The sequence below is a fragment of the Bombus pyrosoma genome, linkage group LG9 (assembly GCF_014825855.1).
Source record: "Bombus pyrosoma isolate SC7728 linkage group LG9, ASM1482585v1, whole genome shotgun sequence".
NCBI lineage: Eukaryota > Metazoa > Arthropoda > Insecta > Hymenoptera > Apidae > Bombus > Bombus pyrosoma.
This window is the reverse complement of record NC_057778.1, coordinates 13,849,427-13,863,693: the sequence shown is the minus strand read 5'-3', so window position 1 is coordinate 13,863,693 and position 14,267 is coordinate 13,849,427. Positions and strand designations below refer to the sequence as shown.

Below are 14,267 nucleotides of genomic sequence, written 5' to 3'. Positions count from 1 at the left end.
ACAGTAATCCATTCGCTAATGCATGTGTATCCGATGTTTACAAAGTAAATGCCTCTTCAAATTTCCCTTGAAGTTGGACTTGTAATCGCAGATAGTGCAGCAGAAGTTTGGTGGCTTCCCGCAAGCCATTCTTTGATGCAGTCTCAAGCTGGAGGGCCAAGAGAATGGTCGACCGCACCACTCGCACGTATGCATCATGTTACCTGAAACAAAAATCTTAGTCAGCGCATTGGCAAAGGCGTAGGCTTTCCAAAGACCGTTCGCAACCGACTTTCCATTCTTCTCCTCTTCCTCGATGTCCGCTAATCCAGCTTTTTCAACGTAGAAAATCCACGTTGCAAAAGCACCACGCGATACGATACTACGTCGCGTCGCACCCGGTTTCATCAACGTAGACACTGGAATCGAATACGCGTGAAACGAACGTAACGCTTTCTCCATCTGCCAACAATTTATTGTTCGTACAGCAGATTATTTTGGCCGGGTAAATGCAAATTTGCCGGGTTCCAGGAGCGATTGCGAATAAATACGACGATCGTGGTCGGCGAATCGGTGATTTCATCGTTCAACGAGAGGATGCAACTAACGAGGTGTAAGAACGAGGGACGTGGCTCGTTATCCAAAGTGTATTCGAAGTATGTGCTTTTGTAAGCTGCTCTTATACTTGGTCCTGTGCGGGCAGTACGGGCAACATTCCTTTGGATCTTTGCCGCACTCGATTCTCAAGTGATTCTTCATGTTTCTCAGCCAGCGATAACCTTTGTTGCAGTTCGGGCACCTGAAGCAACCTGGCTTCTTGTCCAGGCAGCTGCTCGATTTCCGAGGTAGCTTCAAGCTCGGGTTATTCGAGGATAGCACCAGCTTGTGATGGCCGGCAGTTCTGCTTTGGTAACGGTATCCGGACCAGGACAGTTCTGGAAAAAGAACGGGTGTATTTTATTATTAGAAAGAATTCTCGTCTGGCCGCGTAATTTCGTACGTCGATAATAATAATAAACTGAAGAAGACAGTGGCGATAAATCGCTGTTGGAACAGAACGTGTTCAAATATTTTACAAACGTCGCTTTTTATTCTTCGTTATATTCGTTTGGCACATGGCTTTATACAGGATCACGACACTTAGGCGTACAATATGGTACGTAGGATGGGTAAAATCTCATTTTCACTCGACAGCAGAGGAATAATTCTATCTGCAAACGAAGGTTCCGCAGCGTGAAACATCTCTCTAGCTGCTCTCTACTCTATCGCGTTACAAGATTCGATTCGCGCGACTCTATGCGAGAACAGGCGATCGTCATTGTTTCTCTATATATGCATTGGCGAGATCACCGAACGGTATGGTAACGTACGAGAAAATATAAACGCGTACGAAGCGTACGAGGCTTACGAAACGAGAAACGAGGGAGGGCAATAAAAGGGTGGAGGAAGGAGGGAGTGAGGAAAGCCTCCTAGATGCTACTCGAGAACACGTTCTTGCCAGGATGATTGGTTCGAATATGTTGATAGAGATTGCCACGCTGTTTGGTTCTGTGGGCGCAATAGGGACATTTGAATTGCGGCTCCTTGCCACACTCGTGCCTGGTGTGTCTGACCAGTGTGGCGCGATGCTGATACCCTTTGCCGCACGTCTCGCACCGATACGGAAACTCGACCCGCTTCGCCATCCAAAGGGTCGCCAGGTCCTTGATCAGTGGCATCATCGGGTAGTTGCAATTCCTTTGAAAGTTCTTCGGCATAGTCATGCACGGGATCGGTATGTCTGCAAGTCACAGGAAGAAGAAAACGAGGGGCGTTAGTTGACGAGCATAAACGAGCGACTCTTCGAATTGGGAAATACTTTGTCAGATAAGAAATCCAACTACGATCAAGAACATTTCGTTTAATTGCGTTTCGTTTAATTACGGCACAATAGCTTTCAATCGACATCAAAACTACATCGAGTCAAAACGTTTAAGATTAAACGAGAATTACGTCTTCGTTATTCTTCTTTATTTTCCGTTTTATTAACTAGCAACGAAAGGGACCTTTATCTTTATCTAGACAAGTATACAGACAAGAGTACGAAAATATTGCCGGTAGGAGTTTGAAAAGGAAAAATGGCTATTCAATTTCCGCTCGTGTTATACACTTCGAGCACCGCATAACGGAGCCTCGGGTGACGATGTTCGATGTGCCGGTGGATCTGGTCGATGGTATCGCCCACGGTATCGCAATAGGGACACATCTTCTTCGACTCGAATCCACATACTCGTATCATATGCGTGCGAAGGTCGGTCAAACGATCGAACTTTACGGTACACTTTGGACAGAAATTCGAGCCCCGCAACGATGACGAACGATCGTTTACTCTCGAGTAGAGATTTTCCATCGGTCCGGCGTGGATCCTTCCGCGTCGACGCGTCACGTCCTTCCCAATGTTAAACAACGCGCTTCGACGCGAACCTGAAATCGAACGTGTGCCAATTAGAAATTTCCTTCCGTTTTTTCCTTCTTTCGTATCTTTCGATCGTCTCGTCAACGACCTACGATCGATCGTCCAACGATTATCGTCTTACTATCAAGGCGATTTAGAGGGAAATCGAAGTAGCGGGAACGCGCGGACGTTAATTAAAATATTTGTCTGTTATCTCGTACGTTATTTACGCAATAACTTTAAACATTGTACTGTGTGATTTATTGTTTCTAATACTCTTCCTCGGTTCTATTCTCTTACGATACAATAGGGTTAATCGATAGTCGATAGCGGAGGGTGGACAGAAACGAAAGGACAACAGAGAACACGTTCGCTAGAAAACCGATCGACGACGGTCCAGGTGTTTCCTTTCTCGTCGTCTCGCTATTCTCTCTCCGTCCACTCTCTCTTACTTTTCAAACACGCTCTAAACATTCGCTACGCAACTTCAGTTAGATGCGTGCTCGTTGAGCGAGCACGGTCCTGCGGCATTCTCTGCAAAGGCAAACAATTGCATTTGTCGCGTGAAATCTTATAGAAACAACGTTACGCGCGAAACTCGAATCGATCTCTCTTCTTCTGCCGGCGACTAAAAGGCAGAAAGAACTGGCGTTAGAGGAGGAACGATATTCGACGATCGTTTCGTCGTCTCGTTTGTTTCTCGTCGTTCGTTCGGCGAGTAGTACGAGTACAAAAGTCGCGGAAAAAGGAACTTGTTGCCCGTGTGATTGGCGAATCGGATTGATCGGAGTGGAGTTCGATCTCAATTCAGATCGATCACGTATACGTTTTGACCACGATGACACTGACGAATGTGTCTATAAACGTGACCGCGTTGTTTCATTCGCGCTGCACAGTAAGGGCACTGAACTCTTGGCTCTTGTCCGCACTCGAACTTGGTGTGCCTTTTTAAATGCCATGCGTGTATGTAGCTCTTGGAGCATCTAGAGCACGTGTGCCTCTCAATGTCTCGAATAGCGGTGGCCCTACGCCTCCTCGAGCCGAGCGGCTTCTCTTCCTCGTAATCGAAATCCTTCGCTTCTTCCATCACCACCGAGCAAAGATTCTCCAGATCGGTTTCTATCTTGATCCTCTTGATGTCTAAAAAAAGAAAAGTAAAAAGGAAACGCAATTAGTCGCAGTCTCGGGACGTGTTCGCATGACCGGTCAGATACACGAAGAAAACAAAAATGATGGAAGCGGTTATCGTTACGAAGAGGATCGGGTTACCGCGAGTTATTTTTCCCGCCACCTTGTTCCCGAGAAGACCGCAAGCTGACCTTTTATCAGTGTCTTTGAGCGAGCAAACACGCAAAGGCAGAGCTTCCGTGTTCGGAGCTTCTCGGCCCAGGGACGAGAATAACCGTCGATTAACCGTCGATTAACTCGTTAACCGGCGAAGCGGAGGAAAGTTGAAAGAACGGCTGCTAAAGCGACCGCAAGTAGCTGCGTCGTTTTAGCGAATTCGATTTCGACGGCAAAGAGAAGCGAACTATGGTCGTCGCGCGTCCAAGCGAAAGGAAAAACTCTGTCGCGAACGATCGCCAACAGGTGGTACTTGTTCGAGTCCAGTAGCACCGTAACAATGCTTTATTCGCATTTCACATGTACATTCGTGAAAAACCGCACACACACACACACACGCGCGCACGTTGCGACGGCCCGTATTCCCGTCCTTCGATCTTACATGTGTGTGTATATATATAACGATGACGCAGATCGTGACGACGAGGCGACAACGACGACGCTATACCTTTTCGTTACAAGACGTTCGTTGTCGGTTAGAATGCGAAAAGAAAACGTGGACATTCGGGAGAACGAGAAACGGAAGAACGTCGATGACGATGATGGACTGGACGGGGAACAGCTGTTACGAAGAGCTGGTCATCAAGGCGAATCGATAATGTAGATGCGTTGACCCGAGTGTTTTCTACGTATGTGCTCGTTCACGTGTGCCCTTTGCTTGCTGCGAGTACCGCAGTACGGACATTTGAATCTGGGCGCGACGCCGCACTCGTAACGAAGATGACGATTCAGACTTTTCACCACGGTGTAACCATTCCCGCACTTTGGGCACACGTAGTTCTTTTTCTTGCTGCCTCTGCGTCGAAGAGATCCGCAGGCATCGTCGGACGCGTGGTACTTGCTCGCTTCCTCATACGAACCGGCTCCGTAATTTCCGTACAATAGTCGAAACGAACGATCCACTGAAAGCAAAAAAGCGCAACGATTAGAATTATACGAGAATCGATGGTGCAACGCCCACGACGACCGTAACGATCATCGCGACTATCGATCGCGATGCGAGAATTAGAAGAGAACCGGAAACTCATAATCCGCTACACGTGCACTCCTCCTTCGGGAACCACTCCGCTCCCATTTAAATATTCGCCATTCTCGTAAATGTTCTGCTCCTCTCTTCGGGAGAAATATACGATAAGGATCGCGTGAAAGGACTTGGGTGGAAAGTTGTAATTGAATAAAATGTTTATTACTTTACTTATGAATACAATATATCTTATGACGATTAAAATTTAAGGTCGATCACGCAAACCCTTTCCTCCGGATGTTTCTTGCGGATGTGACTGTAGATCTGTGACGTTTGTTTGCTCTTCAGTTTGCAGTAAGGGCACTTGAATCTGGGTTCGTGTCCGCACTCGTACTTGTAATGCCGATTACGGTTACTTTTCAACGTGAAGCTGTGCAAACACTTGGGACAGTAATAGAGCGAGCGATCTTTGCCAACGTTGTTGCCCGACTTTACCATGCTCATCAGCGAGTCCAACATGCTCAGATCTGCAAAGAAGAAACAAAGTACGGTGAACGTCCGTTCAAAGTGTTCGGGCATGCGACTATAATACAACTCGCGCGCCAATTCGCGTTCCTCTCTCGCGTTCGCCGATCGAAGGAATCGATCTGTCGGCCGGACAAGGGAACACGATTGACGACGTTTACGAAGTTGGTCTGGAATATGTACAGACGCATCCATGACCTACGATGAGTTCGTTAGTACATATGTATCGCGGGGGAAAAAAGCAAAATACGTAGCACCGAACCAAAGGATTCTCCTGATCTAGCAAAGCGGCGCGAGATAGAAACGAGAAAGAAAGACAAACATTAAAAAAAAAGAAGAAAAACAGTAAAGAAGAAGTAAAGAAAAAAGAAAAGAGAAAAACCGAAAGATGAAATAGGAAAAAGACAAACAAACACGGGTGGTAAACGATCAAAGAATTATATCACACAGTGTACGCTCGGTAATCGAGCGCAGATAGAATCGCTGGAGTGTTTGAACATCGATTTATTATTCGTATCTTACAATTCCACAGTGACGACGATATATGATCACAAAACATCGTGGAAAATGGGGAATAGTAATTGTTTAGACATCGAATGTAATTCGCGAACATTTATTCGTAGTCAATTCCCGAAGGAAACGATCGGTCGTACGAGACCGATCGAAACGGGCAAAGGACAACTTGTTCGTACCATGAATGGAGAAATGCGTCTAGCCCGACTCTGATCGGGCGTGTACAGTTATTAATAAACGCACTTAACTCTACAACATCGTTAATTATATCACAGCAACAAAAACAGTCGGCCACTAACGTCTAGGTGTAGATAGAAGAAAACGAGAATCAAAGAAAACATTTCGGTTGCGGTGCGAACGGCGACGCTTCCGCCGTGAGCACGTGGTTGCACCAAACGTTCGTCAGTAGGTACACTACTATCCTCCTGCTGTCTCCGCGCATCGAATCCCAGAAGCTTAAAAGCCCGGCATTATCTTTCATCGTGATTCTCATTCGGTTCGATAAACGAGAAACAAAAGTGAAAGAATACAACGTTTGCCCCGACCGCTTCACCCTGTACCGTTCAGTCTTAAAGCGGAAAGCGTACCGGCAAATCGCAAGGTACACTTTCCTCTGTTCCTCCCCTTTTCACCCTTCGAACATCCAACGATACGCCGGACGCGCAATTACCCGAAACAACTTTTAAATATTATTTGACGAACGCGTGTTTTCTGTTGCTCCAGTTTCTCTACTTTTCTTTTTCGCTTTTCCTCGTCATTTCTTGACCTTATAGTTGGCTCGATTTCAGCGACGGATGAAACTGTTACGTTGAATTCCATTTCTTTTTCTGCTATGAACGTTAAGGATGTCGTTTATTATCGTTATTCTTACTATCTTTCCCATCGACTCATTACTCCTTTCTTCTCGCGCACACGCACACTTTCTCATTCGTTCTCTCTCTTTCTCTCTAGCCCCCCCTCTCTCTCTCCCTCTCGCGCGCACACACACACACTCTCTTTCTCAATTTTTCCTCCATAGAAAACATACAATTTTATCTAGTAGGACGTCTAGAAATCGAAGAACTTTTCGTGTGACAGCTCGTGTGCATCGTGGAACTTTAAATGCAATTGTACTTGAAACATCTTTACGTTCGACTTCTCGGGCAAACCGGTTACCGGCTAATGATTACGTCGCCAACGACGTGTACCATTCGTAGAAAACACGAGCTATTTCAACGTGCGACAAATTAACCGACGGTCGCGTTCGGTATCCCAAAATTCGAGATTCGTTTGAGCATCGTCTCGTTTCACGATTAAATCTCGTAAACGATAGTTCCCTAATTTTATAAAACATTTAAAAATTTGATAACAACGGAAAATATATGTATCATATATTAAATGTATGCATTGTATAATATTCACATACGCGTGATGTGTATCAATGAGTGTGGCTGTGTGTCAACGTGTGTGTAGGTATATATGCGTATATTACATGTATTACATGCATATAACGTATACGCAAATGCGTGTATGTTATTATCTTTCTAATATAAGAGGCGACAATCGCAAAAGGCGGCGTTCGCTCGGAACTACCCTCTACGTTTCCGATGCGAACAGCAAGCTTTCGAGACAGTCAGCCGACGACAGAAACATCTCGAAAGGGACGGAGATCGGATCTGCCGTAAACACGGAAAACTATTACGCGAAAAGCGGTCGATTATCTTAGGATCGAACATTCGCACCTCGCGTCGCCTTTTCTCGGCCTTCACTTTATACGACATCGTTCGTTAACGAACGAGCAACAGGAACACGTACTAAATCTCCCGATTCGTGTCTTCTCGACAGCCCCGGACGATCCTTTTCACAGCTGATCCTTCACTTCTCCAGGTGCACCACGTAAACTGGCTGACCTACGTGCCTGGTTCTAATGTGAGACATCACGTTGGACGTTTGTTTGCTACGGAATTCGCAGTAAGGGCACTGGAATCTCGGCGGTTGGCCGCACTCGAACTTGAGATGCCTGGTCATGTTGCCTTTGATGGTGAAGGATCTTCCGCATTTGGGGCAGCCGAATGGCTTTGTGAAGCAGTCCGTTAGCGACCCCTTCCCGTACGTGTTCTTCTCCCTCCCTTGAGAATAGTAATTCGGCAATGATCTCGGTGCAGTCGCACCACAGGAATCAGTCTGACCAATCTCCCTGTTGCTTTCCTCGTTCTCAAATGCTTTGCAAGATTGTAAAACGAAGTTTAAATCCAACTGTGGGACCGCGGCATAGAAACCTGAAACTTCAAGATTGGCTGGTTAGTGGAATCAGCGAAATAGCGGACGAACGATTTGGGAAGACAGCGGGATCGCTGGATCCGAGAATCGATCGCCGTCGGTTAGAGCCGTACTCTCCTTTAGAGATGTAGCGATCGTATTGGATTGGGTCGAACTAAATCGGTCCGGGGGTGGTTGGATCGGATCGGTTTGGTTCGGTTGGCTTTGATTTAAATTGCGACATGCTTCGTATCGACGACGTTGAGCATTGGAAATGGAAAAATAAAAGAAGGATACCTTAAAAAGTTGCGGATGATCTTCTAGATGAAAACGTCGAGCCAGTCTCGAGCATTTTCCAGATCCCCCCGCCCCTCTTTCTATCTCTCACCCCTTTCTTTCTTTCTTTCTTTCTTTCTTTTTTTCTTTCAGTCTTTTCTTTCTTTCTTTTTCTTTGTCTTTCTTTGTTAATATCAAAGCAGACGAATCGAAATCGCACGATTTTAACGGACATTATTTCTAATTATTCTCAATCGTTTAATTTAATACGTACTAGGGAAAAATGCATCTTAGGCTAGGTTAACGGTAATTAAATCTATCGAATAGAAATCGTTGTGTACCATATTCCATCTTCGGCCGATGGCCACATCCCTGATGGTTCGGTTAGCCATTCGTGCGCGAAAGAATGCAGACGACGGGTTGCCGTTTGATAATCGTAAGGATATTCGGCGTGTACGTTGTCGTATAAATTTGCATATACCATAAAAAGAAGTAGTAAACTACAAAGGATCGTTCGTGCGTATCTGTCATTTGTGTGCAAATCTGCATGCATTTTAACCGAAATATTTACACGCAAGTGTCGTTCGAAGACTATATTGCAAATCGATATTTCGCGTCGATAGCTTGAGAAATATTTTTGCTCCGCGAATACCTTCGAGATGAACGCGTGCGGTAAGGAAATACGTTTCCATAGAAAGCGAGTATAAAGTGGAAAGAATACACGTGTCGATTACATCGAACGAGATCGGGCGCAAAATGGATGGATCATCGGTAGTAGTCGTTTCGTCGAATCTTCAACGTCGAGTTCAAAGCTTCATGTCGAAGATAAACACTTCCTCTTCCGGATGCTTTTTTCTGATGTGAGCGTAGACCGGCGATGTTTGCTTACTGCGAAGACCACAGTACGGGCACTGAAATCTTGGTTCGTGGCCGCACTCGTAATTCACGTGTCGATCTTTGTTTCTCTTCAAGGTGAAACCGCGACCGCACTTTTGACACTGAAACGGCTTCGTCTTGTCGGAAACGTTTATCTTTGCGCTCCTCCGTTTCGCGGTTTTGCTCGATTCCAAACAACGTTTCCCGATAGTTTCCAATCGGCTCTTCGAGTCTAGGTTTTGTCCGAGCGCAGGCGGTAGAATATGGGGGAATCCTGAAACACGGAGACATAAATACTGAACAGCATACTCTCGACCGCTGTACAGAAGAGGCTGTACAGCTTACGGAGTTTGGCCACCCCGTCGAACGGACGTTCCGTTCGAATGCGTCGCTCTTCAAGGGCTCCGCTCGACGGCAAACTCCCTACCAACCCTTATACTATTTAGCTCCGGGTAGCTCCGTGTTCGCTGCGAGAAATGATACACCCTCTTGTCCGCCAGTAATTCGACCACTTTGTCGTTGCGAGCACAGAGCTGCGTCGGAACTCTGCTCGGAAGCTCGAGCAGCCATCGAGCAGCCACGCAATTGGGAAAGTTACGCATTCCACGGAACCTACGTTTCAACACGCGCACTTCTTCTCGATTCTCTCTTCGAAACGCCTAGCGAAGCGTGCTCGCAATTCAAAGTAACAATTTACAGATACGTTTCTCTCGATAGGTTCGGGCAAAATCGGTGTTCGCGCGATGCAACAACAAATGAGACTTCTCGCGTGCACGTGGTCGGTGCTAGCACATGGATCCCGTGGAACCATCTTTCCACCAAGCATCCACACCTTACAACCAGCCATAGAAAGATCGCTCGTTAGTTGAAGCATATCGAGGAGACGATTGAAATATTGGAGCTCGGTAGGTGTTTGTCACGCGCCAAGATACACGGCGATCGAACCAATGGATCTCGTGTACAAGGGGAGGAATAAATATTGTTTTTCTTTTCTTTTCTTTTCTTTCTTCACTCTTTTTTTTTCTTCCTTCGATTCACCACGATGCTTTATTGCGAGCAACAATCGAAAGAACGACAATGGAAGTGGAAATATTAAAGTTAAAATCGAAAGAAAGCACTGAACTTTCGGTCCCAGAACGTTTGCGCGAGTTGAGGATGATGTACGCGTAAGTGACGGATCATGTGAGACTTCTGGTAGTTTTTCATGGAGCAGTGAGGACATTCGAAGCGCGGAGGCTGTCTGCACTGGTTCCGCAAGTGCGACAGCATCGATTTCTTCCATTTGTAGAGATTGCGACAACTGGGACACTCGTACATTCCGTCTCGTCTGATGATCGTAAATTCTCTGCCAGAACGACCGTGAAACCGCTCGATCTCCGTGCTCCCTTTTCCTCTTTCTGAAACAAACACGCAAACAAAAAGAACGTTATTATCGGTGAACCATTATTTCGATTCGTTACCTGAACGTACTTTTTTTTGTATAGAAACAGCGTAGAAAGAAATCCCAAGTAAAAAGTCCGCGTTCTTCGTTTCGAACTGCACATCTCGTGCAATTCGACTGCCGAATCTAATCTTCTCTAGGCTTTTCTTCCTTCTTTCTCTTTCTAGCGCAATCCTCGTAAACTCTACTACCATTTTCCACAAACCTGTGTTTCATGCCGCTTCGTCCAGTCGGCCGCTGCTTATCGACGTTTTTTTTTTAGTCGAATCAAGTTTCCCAGAACGAAACTTAACGCGCTTCCATACGACTATGGAACGGTATAATAAGTACATCATAGTCGATGGCAGTCGATAGAAAAATAGCAAAGTTCGAAATTGGCATCGATTGTTTATTCACGTTGAAGCTGTTTTAACGCTTATTGCAACTCTCAAAAGTAGAATGTGAAAATTCTTACCATCGGACAGACACAGGTGCGAGGTGGAACAGTCGATATATCGATAAAATACACCGAGTTAACGTTCACGCATGCACCTAGACATTGGAAAACGCAATCCCGGAAGGACGATCAGAAATGAAGGGGAAACGGATAGGATTGAACGAGACGAAATGAGACTAGATGAGATGAGACGAAACGAGATAAAACGAGACGAAACGAGACGTGTCGAGGCGAGATAAGACGACACGAGACGAGATAACATCGAAAGCTAAAGAAAACGAGAGAGAAATTGATCGAACAATTGGTTGGAACGACGAAAGAAGGATCTGCGAGCTAATCGGTCCGATTCTCCTGATGGTAGAGTTTTGCATTTGTGGCGATATCGATGCAATAAAGTTTGTATTTCGGATGAAGTGTGCGTATATGCGTCCACACGTTGGTACGTTGACGAAGATGACTCTTGCAGTAAGGACACTCAAATCTCCCAGATGTCCCGCATTCGTACTTATAATGTCGTATCATGTGACTTCGATGTTTGTAGGTACGAGAACAATTCGGGCACGGATGTCGATTTCGTTCGTAGAGCTGAGTACAAGTCCTAGGTCTCATGTTCCAAGTACGTCTGCCGGAATCTGCAAAAGAGGACAAATTTTCCAACGGTTAGTTGCGAAAGATCGACGAACGATAACGTTCAACACTCGATATACCGCTGACGGTGGACTCAGCTTCGAGACAAGACGAAATCGAAATTCTGCCCGGTGAAAGAAACGACGAGATGTTAACTCTCCGACGGTTCAAGCGTTCGTACGTCGAGCGAAATGGAAAACATGAACAGTTCATTTACTCTAACACTAATATGAAAGGAAACGAAAGAGTGGACCGCAGCAGCAGATGTCGCTCTTCACTTCACTTTCCTCTACGCTTCTTCATCGTCGTACATGGTGGTCGTGCGATCAACGAGTGCGATGTACAATACAGAAACGCAAAAACGTGACGATCGAAGGTGGATAAAGCGAGCCGTTGCTATCGCTAAGGAATCCTTTATTTTCTATACAGAGTGACTACGAGTAGAAATGTACAGAATATGATGGAGAAAATCGGTTCCAGCTACGGAATCGATGTTGCGCATTCTTCGCTATATTCGCATCCGTCGCGTATCGCTACGATTCGAAGCGTATCGGCAATGTTCGGTTACTAAAGCGCAGGAAGGAGATGCCCTTCCCATTTGGATAATCAGGAGAATTGTCGCGAGCAAATATCGGACGGCTTTCAGCCCTGCTGAGTATCCAGAGCGTAAATCGGCCGATCGCTGTGATTGCTCTTAATATGCGAGTACACGTGCGACCTGTGTTTGCCAGTGTACATGCAATGCGGACATTGGAAGCGCGGCGCCTTACCACATTCGTATTTCAAATGTCTGTGAAGTCCTCGATACCATTTGTAGGTCTTCTGACACTTGGGACAGTCAAAGTTACCTCGGGATGTGGTGTCCACTGCTGGAAGCATACCGGTGTTGTAGCATCTTCGTCTCCGATCCGGAGCCAGAACGGTCACGTAAGGCAATGTCGACAGGTTGAACATCACTGGAAATTACACGGTAGTTTTCTCGGTAAGTGATATTAACAGGCAAACGTTAGCTCGACGACACATATAACAGCAGTATTTTCTCCCCTCCCACCCCACCCCACCCTCCCCTTTTCTCTCATGCTGCGACAAAGAGTTGGCCGTTTATCGAAAAATGTCGATCGCGGCAACTCTAGTCTGCGATAAGAAAGTAGACGCAAAACTTAGGCGTTTAAAAGCAACCGTTGCGCATCGATGTAGGAAATACAGTGTCGATATAACACGGTGCAAAAATTGCGACAACTCTCCTGTAACAAGATTTTGATGCGACACAGAACGCATTAACCGTGTGTTACAGGCGAGTTGACTGCATATCGCGCACACTTTCCCATGTCTGCCGCTCTTTGGAAGAAGATAAATAGGAAAAACGGTCGGAAGTGTTGCTTTCCGCTTTATTCTCCTTGACAAATGCATAAAAAAAGAGGCAAGATGTTCGGATGAGACGGTCTTTCTCGCTAAAAAGAAACGACGACGAACGATTCAGCGTGGAAAAAGGGGTTGCTCGAAGTTTGCCACTGTTGCGGGATGACCGTTCGACGACAAGGGATCCCGTTCCGTCTGCGATCGGCGATACACCTGAAATCAAATTTAGCAACACGGTTAGCCAGACGCATAAGCGCATTTCATTTCTCTCTTTTCTCTTTTCCTCCCTTCACCGTGTCTAACACTCTCGAATATAAATAAAAAGACTCGAGAGACTGGGCTTGACAACTTTATTTCACTTGGTGTGACACATCGGTGGAGCGGAGCCGCGTATTAGAAGAAATCTCTCGATCGTGGGTTCAGTAGAGCCGTTTAAAGCACAGCGCTTGGTCAGGGTGATATTTCCTGATGTGGGCGTAAATGTTCTGGGTAAACTTGGAAAGCTTGTCGCAGTAGGGACACTGATATTTCGGCGCCATACCACACTCGTGACGCAGATGCCGCGACATGTTTTTCTTTAGGGTGAAACCACGATTGCAACGTGGACAATAGTGATTCTTGTTCACGGAGTACACTTTCGGCCGCCTCCTCGGACGTGGTCGAATATGCTGCCAAACACCTGAAATATCGAAGAAACGTGTTAGCAGGAAACAGCACGATGTACGAGCCATTTTCGAAGCACTTTCCGGTCCAGGAGCATGTGCGAGTGCATCGTTCCGTGTCGTCGTGACATAGAGAAAGTAAAAGAAAATCAAGGCTCGAAGGAGAATCCATTTTTACGTTTGGATCGGCAAGAGGGGACGTTCAACGAGGATCTTCTTGGTCGAGATTCGAAAAAAGAAAAAAAAAAAAAGAAAATAGGGGAAAATCCTCGTTGAAACGTCGATCAAGCAAAGCTGGCTAGTATGGGACGATGTACCGAAGGAGCAATGCGACCAGAGACTGATGCAGAAAGACATATATATATATATATATATTTTTTTTTACATTGGAGAACATGTGAAAAATTTTACACGGTTCTACCTCACGAATATTAGCCTCGATTCGTTTCTGTTTGTGCCTCTATTTTAATTGGGTTAAATTTCGTCTTGTCTGGTCTCGTCCCGTCTTAGTATTGTCTACCGTATCTACCTTGAAACATTCGTTTCCAATCGCTTTTTGGAATGCGCTTCGTTCCTTAGCCAGCACGAGAAAT

The 14,267-nt window shown here is 45.8% G+C and overlaps 4 protein-coding genes across 30 annotated transcripts in view; all 4 read right to left on the bottom strand.

The window, feature by feature from the left end:
* Positions 1–14,267, bottom strand: part of LOC122570551 (longitudinals lacking protein-like) — a 148,897-nt gene that overhangs the window by 72,059 nt on the left and 62,571 nt on the right. Inside the window, exon 7 of one of the 25 annotated variants that reach the window (XM_043733015.1) lies at positions 1,033–1,759. The exons of 21 other annotated variants lie outside the window; for them this stretch is intronic. In XM_043733015.1, the coding sequence (XP_043588950.1) occupies positions 1,449–1,759 (311 nt within the window). In that variant the 3' untranslated portion in view covers positions 1,033–1,448. Of the gene's footprint in view, positions 1–1,032; positions 1,760–1,859; positions 2,443–2,520; positions 3,554–4,924; positions 5,249–14,267 lie in introns of those variants that run through there. 3 more of the 25 variants (XM_043733005.1, XM_043733006.1, XM_043733027.1) reach the window with 3 other exon arrangements.
* The window catches only part of LOC122570562 (zinc finger and SCAN domain-containing protein 26-like), a 137,835-nt gene that overhangs the window by 77,616 nt on the left and 45,952 nt on the right, over positions 1–14,267 (bottom strand). The window lies entirely within an intron of this gene.
* Positions 16–410, bottom strand: LOC122570568 (longitudinals lacking protein, isoforms A/B/D/L-like). Its single transcript, XM_043733062.1, has 2 exons — positions 272–410; positions 16–203 (listed from the first exon to the last, which is right to left on the bottom strand). The coding sequence occupies exons 1-2, from the start codon at positions 276–278 to the stop codon at positions 16–18; spliced, it is 195 nt and encodes a 64-aa protein (XP_043588997.1). The 5' UTR covers positions 279–410.
* LOC122570565 (zinc finger protein 771-like) lies at positions 5,736–8,753 on the bottom strand. 3 transcript variants are annotated; one of them, XM_043733057.1, is made up of 2 exons: positions 8,615–8,753; positions 5,736–8,023 (listed from the first exon to the last, which is right to left on the bottom strand). In XM_043733057.1, the coding sequence occupies exons 1-2, from the start codon at positions 8,622–8,624 to the stop codon at positions 7,614–7,616; spliced, it is 420 nt and encodes a 139-aa protein (XP_043588992.1). In that variant the 5' UTR covers positions 8,625–8,753; the 3' UTR covers positions 5,736–7,613. The 3 variants fall into 3 exon arrangements, 2 of the variants coding, with proteins under 2 accessions (XP_043588992.1, XP_043588993.1); XM_043733058.1 differs by having other exon boundaries at positions 5,736–8,017; positions 8,615–8,713; XR_006317844.1 differs by lacking the exon at positions 8,615–8,753 and adding an exon at positions 8,295–8,607 and having other exon boundaries at positions 7,884–8,023.